The 18,420-nt window shown below is 34.0% G+C and overlaps 1 protein-coding gene across 4 annotated transcripts in view; it reads left to right on the top strand.

Moving 5' to 3' along the window:
• Window positions 1-18,420, top strand: part of CNKSR2 (connector enhancer of kinase suppressor of Ras 2) — a 238,242-nt gene that overhangs the window by 52,737 nt on the left and 167,085 nt on the right. For all 4 annotated transcript variants that reach the window (XM_037512621.1, XM_037512620.1, XM_037512618.1 and 1 more), the window contains exon 4: window positions 10,578-10,665. In XM_037512621.1, the coding sequence (XP_037368518.1) occupies window positions 10,578-10,665 (88 nt within the window). The remainder of the gene's footprint in view (window positions 1-10,577; window positions 10,666-18,420) is intronic.

Here is an 18,420-nt window from a genome sequence, read left to right as displayed (position 1 = left end):
TATTATAAATAGTGCTGTTCTCTGAATATGTACCTTCGAATTACTGTATTTGTATTCCTTGGGTAGATACCTAGGAGAGGAATTGCACACCTATTTTTAATGCTTTGAGAAACCTCCATATTATTTCTATAATGGCTGGACCAGTCTATATTTCCAGCAACAGTGTACAAGTCTTCCTTTTTGTCCACACCCTCACCAACACTTACTCTTCCCTATTTTTGATATGGTCCATTCTTATGGATGGGAGGTGGTATCTCACTGTGGTTTTGATTTGCATTTCCCTGATAAGAAGTGATAGCAAGCATTTTTTCAAGCAGATATTGACCATCTATATCTGTTTTGGAGATGTATCTGTTTAACTGATTCAGCCCATTTTTAAAAATTGGATTTTATTTTCCTTTTGTTGAATTGTATGAGTTCTTTGTAGATCTTGGATATTAGCTTCTTGTTGGACGTATAAGATGGAAATATTCCCATTCAGTAAGATGTCTTTTCATTTTTAAGATCGTTTCCTTTGCTGTATAGAAATTTTTAGTTTATTATGGTTCAATATGTTTTTGTTTTTATTTCCCTTGCCATTGTATAGAGTCCCCCCAAATTGCTGAAGGTGTTTCAGAGTGTTTTGCCTATATGGCTTCTCTATGGACTTTTTTGGTTACAGGTCTCATTCCAAGTCTTCAGTCCATTTTGAGTTAATTTTTGTGTTTAGTTTCATTCATTTTCATATGACTGTCCAGTTGTCCCAGTTGGCTCTTCTGTTGTAAACTAACTTTGGGTGTAATTTATAAATTCTATAAGTAATATAATGATCAATGACAACTATATTTAAAATATGATTTAGTTCTTAAGTAATCTAATACATTACAATTTGGTGTTAAGTTTTGTTTTGGGAGGCTTCTTGGTTATCAGAAAGTTTATTAAACATATACTTGAATTTTAGTTATAGTCTCATATTATCACTTGCCGTATAATTGTAATTTTGCTCAGCTTTGAAATTTGTATTAAGTAAATTTAACTATATTTTTGATTTATATTAGTACTTGTTAACTAAATAAATAAGGAAGGAAGTGAATAGAATGGCCAGAGAATATTTTTGCTTCTTAACGGCAGATGTGGCTATTTATAAAATCACATAAATGTCTTATATATAGTTTGTGAGATTTCATTGTATTATATAATTTGTAATGGTGGCATTATTTTTGCCATTTAGTAAGATAGTCTTAATAAATGCCAGTTCACCTACACATATTAGCAAACAAACATGCATAAAAACCTGCACATAGCAATCTATGTAGTCAATTTGTGGTGTTTTGTGTTTGTTTTATAGGAAGAGAAAATGTGACAAAAGCCTGAAGGAAATAATTTAAATCATCTGTTTGGCTTCCATTGCTGCAAAGGTTCTCACAATGCTTTTTTCATATGATGTCATACTATTATTATCAATTAAATAAATGGCCATGCAACATTTTGTCCATTAAAATGAAATTCATACGTGCTAGTACCAAAAAAAGAATTTGCTGTTAAGTTTAAAATCTTCCACTATTGGGATTTTTGTACATTAAAGAAAGAAACTGAAGTTAATTACAGAGATGATGCTGCTCTTAGAAATTAAGTTTTTAAAAGGAGAGAAGAAAGATAAGTAAAATAGAAAAAATACTTATATGCAATACTAAATAATGCTTTTGGACTTTATTCTGAAGGCAATGGGGACCTGTTCAGTGGCACTGTATTTAGATCTGTAAATTTTGAAGATTACTTGGGCTATCATATTGGAAAAGATTTAGAGAAGTGGAAAGCTAGAGGAAGCAAAACCAATTTAGAGGCTATTTTAGGAATTAATCATGCTGCTGCTAATGTTGGTGATTCTTACACTGTTACCTCTAGCCACTCTCATTTAATCAAAATTACCCTAGGTGATTTGTCCTTATTTTACAGATAGAAAAAAAAAATAGCACTTACACAGTATTCACTCTAGGCATCTGACTACTGTTAGGCAGGAAAAGATTTCCTTTACCATTTTGGCTGGTCTAATAATTAAATTGACATAGGACAGATTACAAGAGAAAAGCAAGTTCAAATTTTTTTTTGTATGTACAAGAACCCCACATAGAAAAGAGGCTCAAAGTCAGAAAAGTAAAGTGAGATGTCTATGTCATTATGAGTTAAGGAATGGAGTAGTGGATCTCCTCTTCAGAGGGAAGGAGGGCATTTCACAGGATGATAGGAAGAGCAGATGTTTCATAATTAGCTGTTTGCTCTGCTATACAGATGGGTCGTTCAGATAAAAGTTATCTCTGGTAGTAACGTATTCTGGGTAAGACTTCCAGTTCAGATTCTTCTAGGTTAAGGAGTTACGGGAGCTGCAAAAATTTCTCTTGAGCCCACAAGGTCAAAAATATGTGCATGCTATAGCTCAAAATAATGTGTATGCTAATATGACACATCCTGGGGAGGCCTGTTCTGAACCCCTTCCTTCAAAATATATCTTCTCCACTATTTTTTGAGATTCTTAATAAGAGAAACAGAAGACGGTATGAAAGAATGTTGGAGATATTTATGCAGATATATAATAATCAGTTACAAGTAGGATATAGTAGTTACTAAGAAAAAGGAAACATCTAGGTTGAATCAGAGGTTTCTGACTTGGCAGACCCAGTGGGTGGTGACACCATTGTCAAATAGGGAGGAATCGGTTATGGTAGAAGACAAATGAGTTTTCAATGTTGGTTATGATAGATTGTGATGGTTAGAGAATATTCAGATAAAAATGTATTTGCTGCTCAGAAAAGATACTGACAGAAATTGGGGGATAGTTAAAAATATAGGCCAAGTTCAGCTTATGTGAAAAAATAAGAAGACATAACCAGAGAGGTAGGAAAGAATTAGCTGAAAGTGGAAGCATAAAAAGTGAGTGAAGAGGGTTTTTTTTTTCAGGTTTTAAGACTTTATCCTTATATTTTTATCAAATTTTATTGAGATGGAATTGACATAAAACATTGCCTAAGTTGAAAATGTACAACATAATTTGATACATGTATGTATTACAAAGTGATTACCACAGGAAGAGCAGTTGATACATCTATCACCTCACATAATTACTTTTTTTGTGGATGTGGTGAGAATATTTAAGATAGGAGTAAAAAGAAGTGGTGAGTATAATCATGTTTCTGTGATAGGGTGAGGCCATAATGACAACGTAGGCGGTAGATTAGGGGATCAGGATATACGTGACCATTTCAGCAGTAGCTTAAGTATTTTTACTGAGAACTCATAAAAACTGGAATGCATGGGATGGTTGTAAATTAAAAGTAAGTGAAAACTTTGAAGAGAGCTTTCTGTGAAATGTTTTGTAGTTTAGTATAGCTTTGTGTAAAATTAACTTCCCCCTTTCACGGATGCTTAATCCTTTACGATGGCGGAAAAGTGGTTAGGCAAATGATGAGTGGTACTTCTTTATTTGGGAGGTTGACTTTGCTTCCTTCTTCATCATGGATGTGTGAATATCATAACTGCTCCTTGACTAATATACATTTCACATGGTTCTGAAATAAATTTAAATAAAAATAGAATTTTATCTTTAACTGTGCCAGTTGAAATGTTAGGCTCTTTGTTTTCCAGACATATATCCCAGATTTTTATTACAGATTGTTAGCAAGTGTATATTTGTTGCGTGTTTATTCTGTTCAAAGAAAAAAAAAATATCTTCTAGGTAGCAGCAAGGGCATAAAGTAGCATTCTACTTGCCCTTTTACTTCAGTGTAATCCTACTAACTAACCAGGAAACAAAACACATTAATCAATGATAGAATAACCAAAAAACAGTGTTCTCCATGACCACCATTGTGAATCTCAGTTGAAATGCTTCCTGAAAGGCAGTTATAAAAGCCCAGAACTCAGAAAGAATTGAATTTCACCTCTGCCTCTAGCCCTGGGTAACTTTGAACCTCAGCCTCTGTTTTTATTTACTTTTTGAGCAGACATTGAATTTCCCTTTAAAGCGCTTGTATTCTATCATTCCTTGACTTTGTTTACCAAAGTCACATGAGGAATATATTCAGCATATTTCCATTCGTATACTACCAAAGGATAAACACGGAATTTGGTAGTGACTTGTGGAATTACAATGTAAGTTACTACCTCTTCTCTAAATAACTCAGTTAATATTTTTGGATTTTTCATTTTAAGTTATAGAACAGCACTAATCTGTTTTTATATATGGTAAAAATATGTCTGTTGTTTCTAGAACTTAGAAAGAACATAAATAATTATTAACGTTCCATTGAAATGTTTACCAAAAATTCTTTTTTTAAAGCTCTTTTTTTTTTTTTTTTTTTTTAAAGATTTATTTATTTATTTATACAAGCACTGGGTACAGTCAGAAGCATGGGAGGGTGAGAGAATTCACCAGAGCCAGAGTGGGTTGCAGAACAGGCAGACCGACGAAATACACTGCTAAGGGGAGCAGCGGGCGCAGCAGGAGAGGTCTGTTGCGCCATGTGGGACCCTTGCTGGTGGCCGGGGATCGAACCCGCACTGCAGAAGCTGCAGGCAGCTTCGCAGCCCAGTGCTCAACCGTTGCGCCACCAGGGGAGGCCCACCAAAAATTCTTAATGTTTTGATTTTTCAGTGTAGATTTGTTTTAATTTGGAAGGTTTGAAATGGCCTCTGTAAGTAGATATTGCCAATCATTGAATTTTTAATCTTAGTTGATTCCTTTTATACAATATAGTATAATTCTTTAGTTAAAGAATAAAATGTTCTGTGAGATATGGTAATTTTGATGCTAACAACTGGCTTAATTAAAAATATATATGTTTTTTGCCATTAAATCTTACTACATTTTGGGGAGAAATTGCAGGCACAGCAATATCAAATGGGTTTGTTGCAATTTTCTATGTCACTTAAAAGGGGTGAGAGAAAAGAAAAGAATAGGCAAAAATCTTTAATTTATACACTAAACTTGCTGCTTTGCATATGTCAACTCATTGAATTCTCACAAAGTAGGTATTACAGGACTCATTTTTCATGTGAGACATTAAATAACTTGTCTGAAGTCATTCAGCTAGTATAAAAATTATAATTTGAAAAAAAATTATAATTTGAATCTATTTTTGTCTGATATGAAAGCCGTTGCTTCTCTTTTATCATGTTCTTTTGTCTGGCTGCATCTCCTTTTGAATGCTGACTGTCCTTAAAGATTTTGAGGAAGTGATTGTTGGGAATGTGACATATATAAACAGTTACTTGTATTTTGGTATTTCTCTCAAATGCTGCACAAGAGTACCATGCTGTTTGGGGCCTTCATATTTCAAATTGTTATGTAAAATTTTATTTATAGAAAACTTAATTCAAATTCTACTTTGAATCTTTTAATATCATTGAAAATCTTCTAAATGTTGAAGGCATGAGAGTTAGGGTGCTAGTGAAAAAATGTTTACAATTCACAAAAACTATTATTTCATTGGAATTTCCACTTAAGTAATCAACTCCCTGCATTTCTTAAATAAAATAAAATCTAATGTTAATGAAATTCTCTTTCCCCTTAATTTTGAATATTGAGTTGAGTGAAACATTTTCACAAAGTCCTCAGAGATGAATAGCAATTGATAGCTTTACTGTTTTTTTCAATGTGTAGTTTACTTGTCTATTTTCAACCTACATCCTGCTGCTTTTAACATCTATTCTTTCTTGCAGTTTTATATGTCTTTGCCAAATCACTTTATACTTAGAAGTTTACAGATGTGTATATTTTGTGCACAGTAACATCATTAAGAATATTTAAAAGTATTATTTATAGAAAGTTTATTTTGCTATTTATGGTGAACATTTATTCTTTCTTCTCAATTTTAGCATTAATACCGAATTCAATTCTTTTGAAGATACCTTTCAAGACCATTCTGTTTTGAAGGTATCAATGAAGTATCTTTTTATATCAGTGAAAACCTTTAAATGTTTAAGTCATAAATGTTATGGTACAAAGGAAAAATATGTTTTCTCTGAAATAAAAAAAAAAATCATCTTTTACCATATCTAAGAAAACGGTTCAATTTCTTCTTCCATGATATGAAACTGTAGGACAAAAATTAATTCTATACCAGGAACAAAATGACAAAACTACCTCAAACACATTCAGAAAATGTGACTCATTGTTGGTTGGTCTTATTTCCTCTCATGTGCTCACTGCTCTCAATGGGTTCCAGAGATGAGCTAGCTGTTAGCATTTCCTCTGCTCCTGGACTGACCCTTCAGGCCTGTCTGTGCCTACCTGAGAAGTAATAAGGCCTCCAGATTTGCTTATTAATGTCTTAGCTTTTTAGCTTTTCTTACTAGCTTCTAATTTGTTTAGAATTCCTGAACCACAAATAATTGTACCATAAATGCAATGCGTCTGTTTGAAAAGAATATACAAAGAATAATTTCTTGCAGGGTCATAAATCTCTGCACTAGAAAGAAATACAGGTGTTAGTTATATTTATCATATGATGGCTTACGATCCAAATAGGATAGTTCCTATAACAGGCATTTATTGGTTGGCTAAGGATTTTATTTAATTTCTTTTTTACTTTCTGGCATCAAAAACCTTTGAATTAAATTGCCATGAATTAAATTTTCCTTAGGGAGTTCTTTTTCTAAGTAGCCTGAGTTCTAACTTGGGGTTTCTTTAGACTTAAGAACAAATTACTCTAGGGCCTCCCCGGTGGCGCAGCGGTAGAGCGCTGGGTTGCGAAGCTGCCCGCGGCCTCTGCAGCGCCGGTTCAATCCCCGGCTGCTCCCCGGCCACCAGTGGAGGGTCCCACATGGCGCGCAGACCTCTCCTGCCGCCCGCTGCTTCCCTCAGCAGTGTACTTCGGTCCTTCTGCCTGCTCTGCTCCCCGCTCTGGCTCTGGTGAATTCTCTCACCCTCCCGCGCTTCTGACTGTACCCAGTGCATGTATAAACAAAACAAGCAAACAAGCAAACAAATAAATAAAGAAAAACATGCCTCTATTAAAAAAAAAAAAAAAAAAAAAAAAAGAACAAATTACTCTATTTTGTTTTGTTTTGTTTTGTCCACTTATGCTACAGAAATCTGATTTTTTAAACTCATACATGATATTTAAGTAATGATGAGTGATCATCTTTGGTAACTCATGGGAAGACTGCCTGTCAGCCTTCTTTTATTTGTATACATGTATAACCAAGGGCTCATGTGTATTATGTGACTATTACATTCAAATTAAAAACCAAAGAAGTAACAAATGCAATATATCAGAATGAGTAGACAGTTCAAAAAAGAAGAAAAATATATTGCTTATAAGATGTATGAACCAAGCAGAGCTTGAAAGTACATGAAGCCAAAAGTTACAGAACAAAAATGAAACAGATAAATCCACAGTGGTAGTTGGATACTTCATTTCCACTCTCAAAAATTAATAAAACTACTAGACAGAAAGTTAGTAAGGATTAGAACAGCTGAACACCACTACCAGACAAGATAAAATTGACATTTTATTTTATTTTTTAAAGATTTATTTATTTATGCATACAAGAGCTGGGGTGCAGGCCAGAGGTGTCGGGGGTGAGAGGATTCACCAGAGACAGAGTGAGGAACAAAACAGGCAGACTGACTAAAATACACTGCTGAAGGGAGCAGCGGGGTTGCCAGCCAGGGATCGAACTGGTACTGCAGAGGCTTGCAGTTTGCTGCATAGTGCTGTGCTTAACCCCTTACACCACCAGGGAGGCCCCCTAAAATTGACATTTTAAGAGCATTTCATCCAACAGTAGTGGAATACAAATTCCTTTTATATGCATTTGGTAAAATTCTATACCCGGTCATAAAAAAAAATTTTTCAGCAAGGTAGGAATAGTAACACCTCAACTTGATAAAGAACATATAGAAACAAAAGGAACAGCTAACCGTATGCTTCTTTGTGAAAGGCGATACTTTGGTTTACTGAAATCGTCACTGCTGTGGATAAATAATAAAAAGGAAATTTATTAAAATATTCTTCTGTCTTTCTGAGGGCCTATGCCATGGGAAACAGCATCAGATTTCTCTAAATGACTGACCCACTCATCAGAGGTTTGATTTCAGCTTATATACAGTTAGTGCACAGAAAGAATGCAGAAACAAAGGAGTCGTCATCTGGTTAATTTTAACATTTTCAGTTAACAATAAAGGAAGTTGCTTTTGAACATCATTAGTTAATGATATTGGGGGAATGCTGTGTGTGATGTCCAAGAAATTCCCTAATCTGCAGTGAGATGCTGACAAGTTTTTGCTGACTCCAGCCTACTGTAGAACTGTAGTATCTCAGAGTAGGAGACATGCTCACAATAGACTATTAGAATTTTTTTTTTTAGGCCACACTTTGCTCCAAAAATTGGGACTAAGGCAAGGCTGTCCACTCTTATCCATCCTATTTAATATTCTAGTGGAAGTCAAAACAAGTGCAGTAGGTCCGAAAAGGAAATAACAGGCATAGAAATTGGAAAGGGGGCCTCCCCGGTGGCGCAGCGGTTGAGCGCTGGGTTGCGAAGCTGCCCGCAGCCTCTGCAGCACCGGTTCGATCCCCGGCTGCTCCCCGGCCACCAGAGGAGGGTCCCACATGGCGCGCAGACCTCTCCTGCCGCCCGCTGCTCCCCTCAGCAGTGTACTTTGGGCCTTCTGCCTGCTCTGCTCCCTGCTCTGGCTCTGGTGAATTCTCTCACCCTCCTGCGCTTCTGACTGTACCAGTGCTTGTATAAATAATAAATAAATAAATCTTTAAAAAAAAAAAGAAATTGGAAAGGGAAAAATAGCATTTTATCTATTTGCAGGTAATGTGTGTGCAGAAAATTACAAGATATACACAAAACATCTCTTAGAACTGGTAAATGAATTTAGCAGTTTGTAGGATACAAAGTATCACATAAAAAGTTAATTTTTGTGTGTAATAAAAGTGAACAATTGAAAATCAAAATTAAAAACATGATACAATTTAAAATTCTGCAAAAATAATTGATCTATCTAAATCGGCATGGTCCCAGTAATTTGACTAAATTTATATCTCTATAAATATAAGTTTAACAAAATTTCTGCAGTCTATATGTGAAAACTTTAAAACTCCAATGAATGAAATCAAGTAAAACCTAAATAAATGGAGAGAAATACTGTGAACATTAGTAAAAACTTCGTTCTCAAATCTTTGTAGGTTTAATGAAATTCACATAAAAATCCCAGCATGATTTTTTTAATAGCTACAGATAAATTGATTCTGAAATTTATATTTAAAAACAAAGGAACCGGAGCACTTTGGTTTTGAAAAAGAAACTACTTTGCCTGATTTTAAGGGTTATATGTCTTCAGTAATTGTAATTGTGGTATTGATGACATTATAGGCACATAAAATAGGAAACTATAATCTTTATGGTTTCCTGATTTTTGACAAAGACACTAAAGCTTTTCAATTGAAAATGGGTAGTCTTTTTAACAAATGGTATTGGAACACTTGGATAGCATAGGAAAAGGTGAACCTTGACCCAAACTTCACACCATACACAAAAGTTGACTCAAAAATGGATCATAGTTCTAAAATGTAGAAAATAAAAACTATAAAACTTAGAAGAAAACATGGCAGGGTACAGATCGAGATTTCTTAGCTATAACACTAATTATCCAGATAAATTGTTTGAAAAAGAATCCAAAGTGACGTAAGTTTGATGTGGTACAAGAAAAAAGTAGGTAAGTGTGTAGTGGTGGTATATTAGTGTGTATATGTGGGTATTGTGCTCTGGATTCAGATTTCATGGGATAGATAATAATATACCACTTTTTCTTCTTGTCACTTAACCTACTACAGATCTCTCTCTCTTTTTTTTTAAGATTTATTTATTTATGCATACAAGAACTGGGGTAGAGGCCAAAGGTATGGGGAGTGAGAGGATTCACCAGAGATAAAGTGGGGAGCAGAACGGGCAGATTGAAATACACTGCTGAGGGGAGCAGCTGGCGAGACAGGAGAGGTCTGCTGCGCCATGTGGGTAGCTCCCTTACTGGCCAGGGATCGAAATCATAGCTTCACAGTACTGTGCTTACTTAACCCCTTGCGCCACCAGGGAGGCCCCTTCAGATCTCTTATCCATGGGAAATATGGGGATAATAATAATATAAATGCTATGAAAATTATTATTTAGTGTATGTAAAACATTTAGAACAGTAACTGGCATATAGTAAATCCTCAGTGTTAGCTATTATTGCTAGCTCTTAAATGATTATTTCAAGATATTGTGTTCAAATCTTAGTTTCGTTTGAAAGTAAACTAAAATTTTGTCTTTGCTGCCTAAAGTACTCCTTTATTTATTGTTTTGTTTTGGATGTAGTGAAGAGACCTTGTAAGAAATGAAAGCTGATTTTATGGAAAACAAACATTATGTTTTTTTAATTCTTTTCCAAGCATTTCCCTCAATTTTTTTCCTTAAATGTGTCCTGAATATTTTTATTATTATGTAAACTTTAGAACAGTTCATGTTACTCAAAATCTCATTTAAACTTGTATTTTGGGATCTTTCAAAAATTGTTCCTATTAATCACAGTTTTCCTTTTCCCTTTATAGGTCACCATTTGCTGCTGTCACAGACTATTCAGTTACAAGGAATAATGTCATACAGCTATGCTTGGAACTAACAACAATTGTGCAACAGGTATTAACTAACAAATTTTCCTTGTCAATATATTACCTATCTCATAGTCTTAACAATTTCTGACAATGAGGAGTATTCTGTTTACCAAGAGTTTATAAGATGCTGGCCTGTCATTCAAAGAAATGTTTTAAAGAAACCAGATACTATAATTCACTGGAAAACTATTTATATAGTCCTTAATGAACAGGGTTTTATTTGCCAGAATGTAAAAGTAACTTGAACCTCTAGAGACATGATTATAATAAGGTCACAGTGTCTGTTAGTCTCACACTTCAATGTGGATGACTAAAATATATTGACTTTCACAGTATTAAATTGTCCCATTTAGATAGCAATCTGTGTTCCTTATTAGGAACTAATAGTACAACTATTTTATTTACATAGGTATATTTGCAAACAAGCCCTTTAACCCTGATCTACTTATATGACCTTAATTTTTTACCTTATTATCTAAGCCAGGTGTCCCTAATCAAATACCTTCAAGAGTATGGCAGTTGATATGAATGTTCAAATCAAACCTAGCATCAGATACGGAGAAGTGGTAGAGGATTGAATTGACTGGAACATAATCTGCAAAAATGTATTCAAATTTAAACAGAAAACATATCGGAGAGATCTGAGGCCTGCAGCCACCGCTCTCGGTAAACCTAATGTCAGCCTGTCAGTGCTGCTGCTTTCTGAACCCAGTGCCATTGCTTGTTAACCTACCCCTCAATACACACATAAGGAAAAGAAAGGGCAAAACATGATATTGAAGACTATTGGGGAAATCGATGATTTAATTTATCCTTCTATTCCCTGTTCTTTATTACCAGGAATAATTAAGAATTTCTCAGATTGCCTGTATTTTCTCTAAGTATCAGATAGAAATGCCTTAGTGTATTTTCTAATGTGCTATATAGATTTTATTTGTACGATTTCTCTGAAACTGCAGGTTTTAGGTTATTTTTCACTGTGGAAAGGAGAAATGTGACTTTTAATTGTGGGACATAACATTCATCAGGATTATATCATGGCAGTGGGAAATTCAGCAACTTTCTGCTGTTAGTCACATGAATTCATGAAGAAGGTGAACATTTTATAAGCTTTAAAGTCTCACTGCATGTCTTCATATTTGGTATCAGTAGATTTCACTTAATTCCAAAGATCTCAACTGGATAATGCAGAGAAGAGTAGCATTTTAAGGCAAAGGTCAGCAGACTTTTTCTGGAAAGGGCCAGATACTAAGTGCTTAGGGCAGCTACTTAAGTCAGCTTGCTGAGCTGTGTTCTAGGGCATTACTAGTCCAGTACAATCTGCAGACCAGCAGCAATATCCTCACATGGAAACATGTTGAAATTTATCTGCTTGGACATGCCATGAGTGAACTGAGGGGAGACTCTGTAATCCGCATGTTTGGTAGTTTTCCAGGTGATCTTGTTACTCATACATTGCTCTAGAGGACTAAGGATAAAAGAACAGTAATAAAGTCTTAGGCTAATTTTCCTTGTAGTTATGTATTGTCAATGACGTTTCTTCAAATATCTCTTATCTAAAGTTCTATTTCTCTTTAAATTATTTGCCTTGACCGGAGATTTGAGATGTAGATAACAGATTTATAGTTTCCCCTTATTAGGAGGGAAATTCTCTCTGATTTAAGGGTACCTATTACACAGTATTTGTATGATAATCACTCATAACTTCTTAATATTGGATATGTGCACAGTATATATAAGCCATCATAATACAGTGATAATTAACACTTATTTTCTGATACATGACAAGATTTGTAATAGCTATTTTATATTTTAAAAATAGCTATTTTATTATTTCAGCTTTCATTTATACATGAGATCTAACACAATTGAAATACCGTGGAATTAAATGGGGAAAACAGAAGTTTGTTTCTTTTTCATTTTCTTATATATAAGAAGCTCATACTGTTGTCAGTTCTATTAGAATGCGACCCATCTGATGTCGACTTCCAAAATAACTTCATTTCCAAGCATAATTACAACAGAAAATGTGTATTTTTCATTTCCTGTGTTTCCTCCAAACATCTGTATCTGGATGGCCAGTTAAAGGTTAACTTTTGAGTAATTGGCCAACTCTTTTTTGCTTTATAAACAAGACTACACTTCTAAATGGCAGCTAATATTTTCTTGAAAATCTTGAGGCAGAATACTTAGGTGTATTCATTTCTACTTAATTCATATATACCTAATGTTTTCCCATATCAAAAGTGGATAAACAAAGTGATCCTGGGAAAAAGAGTCACCTTTCTTTTAACTTGAACATACAGATTGAGGTCAGAAATAGAGTTTTCTATGTTTAGAACTCACAGGTTCCCGAGCATACGTTTGTCTTTCTAAACTTTCAGATGTTTCAAATGAAATGACTATTCACTGAAATGACTTCAGTGAGTGAAGATTTCCTGTAGAGACACAAGCAGTGGTGGAAGTGCAGTTGGTGTCAGATATGACTAATCTACCCATTCCGCTCTTGGAAACCTGCCATCTAAGTAACAAGTGATTCAGTTTTTATTTTTTTCCAGAATGTATGAACACCTGCTATTGACAACTACTTTGTAGAAAATAGATCTCATCCTGGTACTGCCCTCAAAGGCATACTAATGCTTTCAACAGGATCTTTTTACAGCTACACTATTTGGCTCAGCGTTTTCTTTAGGAATCTTAAATTAAGGCAATAATAGGTTTAAGTTTTGCTATTTACAGATCAGGAAGCATTATGTAGACTAAAGAGGATTTTTCAGGTTGAACTTCTTAAGTATATTCTATATTGACAAACACACGGGTTATTGAAATTACTCACAACAATTGAAATACTCTGAAGATACTCAGGACCTAGAAGGGCCTTCTGTAACCTCCACCCACCCACTGTGTACTCTGTTTTGAGGAGAAAGCCTTGCCCTTCTTAGCACATTTTGTTCTATATTACCAATTTCTGTTTTTTAAAGTTTGGCTGTTCATTAAATTTTTCACAGTTTCTTATAGGCTCACACATTTTTCCAGCACGTGTTCTGTTCCACATGTGATCTTTAAGGTACTTCTGAACAAAAACCTCTACATATTAGTGTTCTTGGCTCCTCCTCCCCATCCCAACTTTTATTTGACTTGATATTAGTCTGCTTTTGTAAGATCATTTCTGTTGTATCTTAAAATAAATATTGGTTGCAAATTTCTCTTAATGAAATAAGTCTTTATAGCATTCTGATTTAATCTACTTATAAGTATAGAATTGATCACTTTCAAATTAGTTGGCCCAAAGCCCAGCTCCAATTTTATCACTTACAATAATTTTCCACTGATTTCCAAATTGATCACAAATTCCTTTCTTTGGCATTCAAAGAATAAGTATGGTTGTAACATAATTTCATAATATAATTTCAGTTTTATCTTCCAGTACATCCATGAATCTTAATCATACTTTTAGCTCATGTAGATAACTTATTGTTGGTGAAATAACTCTTGCAGTTTTATATTTTCATGTCGTTCTAAGGCCTCCTTACACATGCCACATATATCTTCTTATCTGTGGCTGTTATAATTATGTCCCATCCTTTAAAGTGTCTAGGAAATGCCTCCTCATTCATGAAACTTTTACTATCTTTCACATCTGTACCTACCCCCCTATTTTGACCATTTATATTGAATGTAATTATTGATATAGTTGGGGTTAAATATACCACTCTGCTATTTGTCTTCTATTTCCCATCTGTTCTTTTTAATCTTTTTTTCCTGTATGTTTTTATATTGATTATTTTTCATGATTCCATTTTGTCCCCTTGGTTGATTTATTAGCTAGAATTCATTGTTGTGTGGACAGAGGTAGAAACCCCTTAAATGTATTTTGCATAGCATTTCACATCTCATCTATCACAGTTATATTCTGCTTTAAGTAGCAATTATCTGACTTCCACAAAATAATGAACTCCTCGAAGGCGGGAAAAATGTCTAGCTCATTTTCATTTATAGTAGGTGCTCATTTAGATCCTTGTTAAAATAAATTGACCTGAGCTCTCCATTATTCCCTGTGGTTAGCACACATTCTGTTATACTTTTCCAAGGAAACTTTTAAATTATTAAATGCTTAAATCATTATTCATTTATATTTCAACTCCTGTGTAAAAATCCTTATTCAAGAAATCTCTGCTATTCATGTAAAGAACCTCAGAGATATCCAGAAATACTCATTAAGTCTCAGATGATTCATTAAAACAAAACTATTGATCTTCATAATACTTTCCAATGCTAGAATGAAAGTAAGCAGAACTTCTGAAACACTATGCAAATATACAATGCTACCAAAATATCTTTTAAGAGGAAATTTAATTATAGGCATGATATATTTGTGTTTGTAAATTATCCCTTTAAAATTTATTTTTTTATTAATTTTTTGGTCATCTACATATCTATTTAACGTTAGGGTTATATTTTTACACCTCCATATGTGCACATGTTTCACTCATCCCTAACCTAAGATCACATCTTTGGTACCACATTTTTCTGGGCTCTGTGGTCTCTTGCTACCTTTTGTAGCAATAGGAATGAGGATGATAGGAAAAAGAGTAAATTTGTTAAGTGCTTCTTGATAATGAATGGGTGATTTTATTTTATGTAGACTCTACATTATGTACTTTCTAAAATAAATTTGAGTTACTAGAAAAGCAAGAATACTACTTTAAGTTTGATAAAAGGGCCAGCATGGGTGAATGCCTATTATATTTTAAAATAAATTATTTAGTTTACAGACAGTCAATGTCCATCTAATGGTCTCATTAAGCTATTATATACATACTAATCACTGAGTGCACTTGGAAGTACATGCAGTATCTGAAGACAGGAATTAAACTTAAGCTGCCAAAAGAGGCCAATTTGAATAAGCAAAGTGTAGATTTTTTTTAAAAAAAATATCTAGGGCATGCATTTATTACCAGGCATTCAAGAAATCTCATCTGAACAGTTATGACGGTAGTTATGCTTTGAAATATGCTGTACTTCAAATTATTTTTTACTCAACTTTAATTATTTTTATTCCCTTTGCAGCAAGATGAGATGATCAATATCTAAAAATAAAGTGTCACAAATAGCTTTTTTTCCCTTCTTAACACAAAGGGATGGTACCATGAAGTAAGTGGATAGTGCTTCTTAATACTGGCTACTTAAAGTAATGCTAACATTACTCAAGAAAGATAAGAGAAATCATTTAACAAGTGTGTTCGGAGGAATGTATGTAATCTACTTTATCCACTTATTTCCAGTTGTGATGATTTTGGATAGTTATATTCTAAGTTGTTTAAAGAGATCCACCCCAACACTTTTCTCTCCACATAAGATTGGTTATAATAACTCATTTGAGGGGAAAAAAAAGGAATACTGGTTTTAAAAATCTTGCATAGAAAGAGTTCTTCACAAAGAACTGAAGCTTCATTTAGAGTGCTGTCAGCAACTGAATCAGAAAAATGAGACAGGTACCCACGCACTTCTTGTCAGCATTGAAATAATTGCCATGGTGCCTGCCCTATTGGGTATCAGCTCAACATAAAATCATACTACAGTACCATTTTTGTATTTTCCACTTCAAATGCAAAAATTAATAGATTGTCACCTGTTAAGAAATGGGCATAAAAGTATCAGCTTGCAAAGTGAAGGTCTGAGGAATTCTTTAGGGCAAGGAACAGAAGGTTGAGATGTTAAAATTTAAATTTTTAAATTTTACTGCATAGTTCAAATTAATTGTATATCTTCTCCTTTAGAAGATTTATGAAATAATAAATCTCACTAATTTGTCAAAATCCAGAAAACTGTAAAGAATACTTACAGTTACCCTAACCTAATTACATAGAAACCATTGGTACTATTGCTTTGGTCTCTCCTACAACTTCTTTAGTTGTTATTTAGACTTTCTGACTGTTCATTTGCTTAATTTTGTTTCATATTTAACAGTCAGGTGTATTTTGTTTCTTTTTAAATCTTCATTCAAGAAAATGGAAAACATTTTCTTCAAAGATCAATACTGAAAGTATTTGTGTGCTTATGCTGTCTTTATACTGTTTTACAACATATCAATAAAATACGTCTACTATTCTCTAAATAGGCATTTTTAATGCAAATTTATTACTGTGCTTCCTATTCTGAAAGGTAATTTGAAATATTCATGTTCAGCTGTAATAAAGAAATTAATTGTAATCACCTGTGAAGTTGCCATCTTAGCCACACCTTCAAATAATCTACAACTGAAAATAGAAAACTCAAAACATAGGTGGAAAGGCCAGTGCATAATAGTCAGTCATACAGAGACGTATTGTAAAAAGGATATGAAGATACAAGTAGTAGTTAAGTATATGTAAATTTCTAAAGTAGGGATACAATAATATTGGGGTGGGCAGTGTATGTCTTTGGTTCATATAGTAAGCATTAACACATAAAAAAGCCTAGCCAAGACAGGCTCTCAGTCATCTGAAACACAACTTTACATACTATTTTTGCTGTATTCTCAGGGTTTCTGTTTAAACCTTCCTGAATGAGACATTATAGGTGACCTGAAAATTGGACTGGGGCCCTTGGGATTGAAACTGGGGCATTTCAGATGAAAAACCAGGGCAATCTTTATATGTAATTTTTAAACAATATGGATTATATTACTTAGCATACCCGATGAAGACAGTATCGGCAGTGACAAGAGAATGCATATCATACATATATATGTATAAATGTTATGTAGCATGATAATCACACACTCATGACTCTCCCATCTGATTTAATAACTAGAACATTACCATTGTTGATTTAGTAATGGTTCAGATCGTCCCCCTGTCTCATCAACTTACTTCTTATGGTGTTTTGTTCTTATTATTTTCTTAAAATAGTTTCATATACTTTTCTAAACGTCTCATTTCTTCATGTTTCTTTTTGACCTTTGGAAAAATAGTATCTCTGTATATGTTTCCACTTAGTATTATATTTCTCCACTCATGTTTTGTTCAGTAGCTGTAGTTCATTCACTCACTTCATATGCTTAATTTTGCGTATGTGCTCCTAACCATGAGCATTTGGATATACACCTACATTTAAGTCTATACTGAGTAGGGTAATTGGTGTCCATGTTTACCTTGACAATTGTATCACAACCTATTCTCCTTGTTTGGTTACCTATATAGGTAGTGTGCTTTTATTCTCTCCCTACTCCCTGAATTACTGTATTTTTGTCATTCTAATGCCGTTCACCTTAAGGAGGCTTTTGAATTTTTCTCACAACCTAAAAAGAGATACAAATTTTGCCATTATGGCTGTATTATGTATAAGGAGACAAATGTAGAAAGATGAGCTGGCGGATTATTAACCCTTACGGATAATAAACTTCACAAGAGAGTCCCTGATATGCTACATTTGTAATGTACTGTGATTAATCTTTTTACAGACTCAGCCAAAAGTAGTACCTATCCATTGTAGACTTGGTGAAATCCTCTGTTTCTCCAGGGCCTGGCAAATAAATGTCTGTGGAAAGAATGAAAGAATTAATTTTCCCCTTAAATTTTCACAAGCACGCATAACAGTCACAGCATTTTAAATTTAACTGCTTTAACTCACTCTGATGTTTATTAAGACCTAAAAGAGAACTCAACAGAAAATACTAATTTTTTGAAGTTCATAAAATTCAGTTATTTCAAATACAACCTTAAACTTTAAGGTTGACTCTTCCTATTCCTTCTCCTATGCATACTTGCATCTCTAGGGAGATGAGTTATGGGGAAAC

This window comes from Talpa occidentalis, unplaced genomic scaffold (assembly GCF_014898055.3).
Source record: "Talpa occidentalis isolate TD23 unplaced genomic scaffold, MPIMG_talOcc4v2.1 talOcc4.15, whole genome shotgun sequence".
NCBI lineage: Eukaryota > Metazoa > Chordata > Mammalia > Eulipotyphla > Talpidae > Talpa > Talpa occidentalis.
The sequence above is the reverse complement of the archived record's forward strand: the minus strand, read 5'-3'. Positions and strand labels throughout refer to the sequence as shown.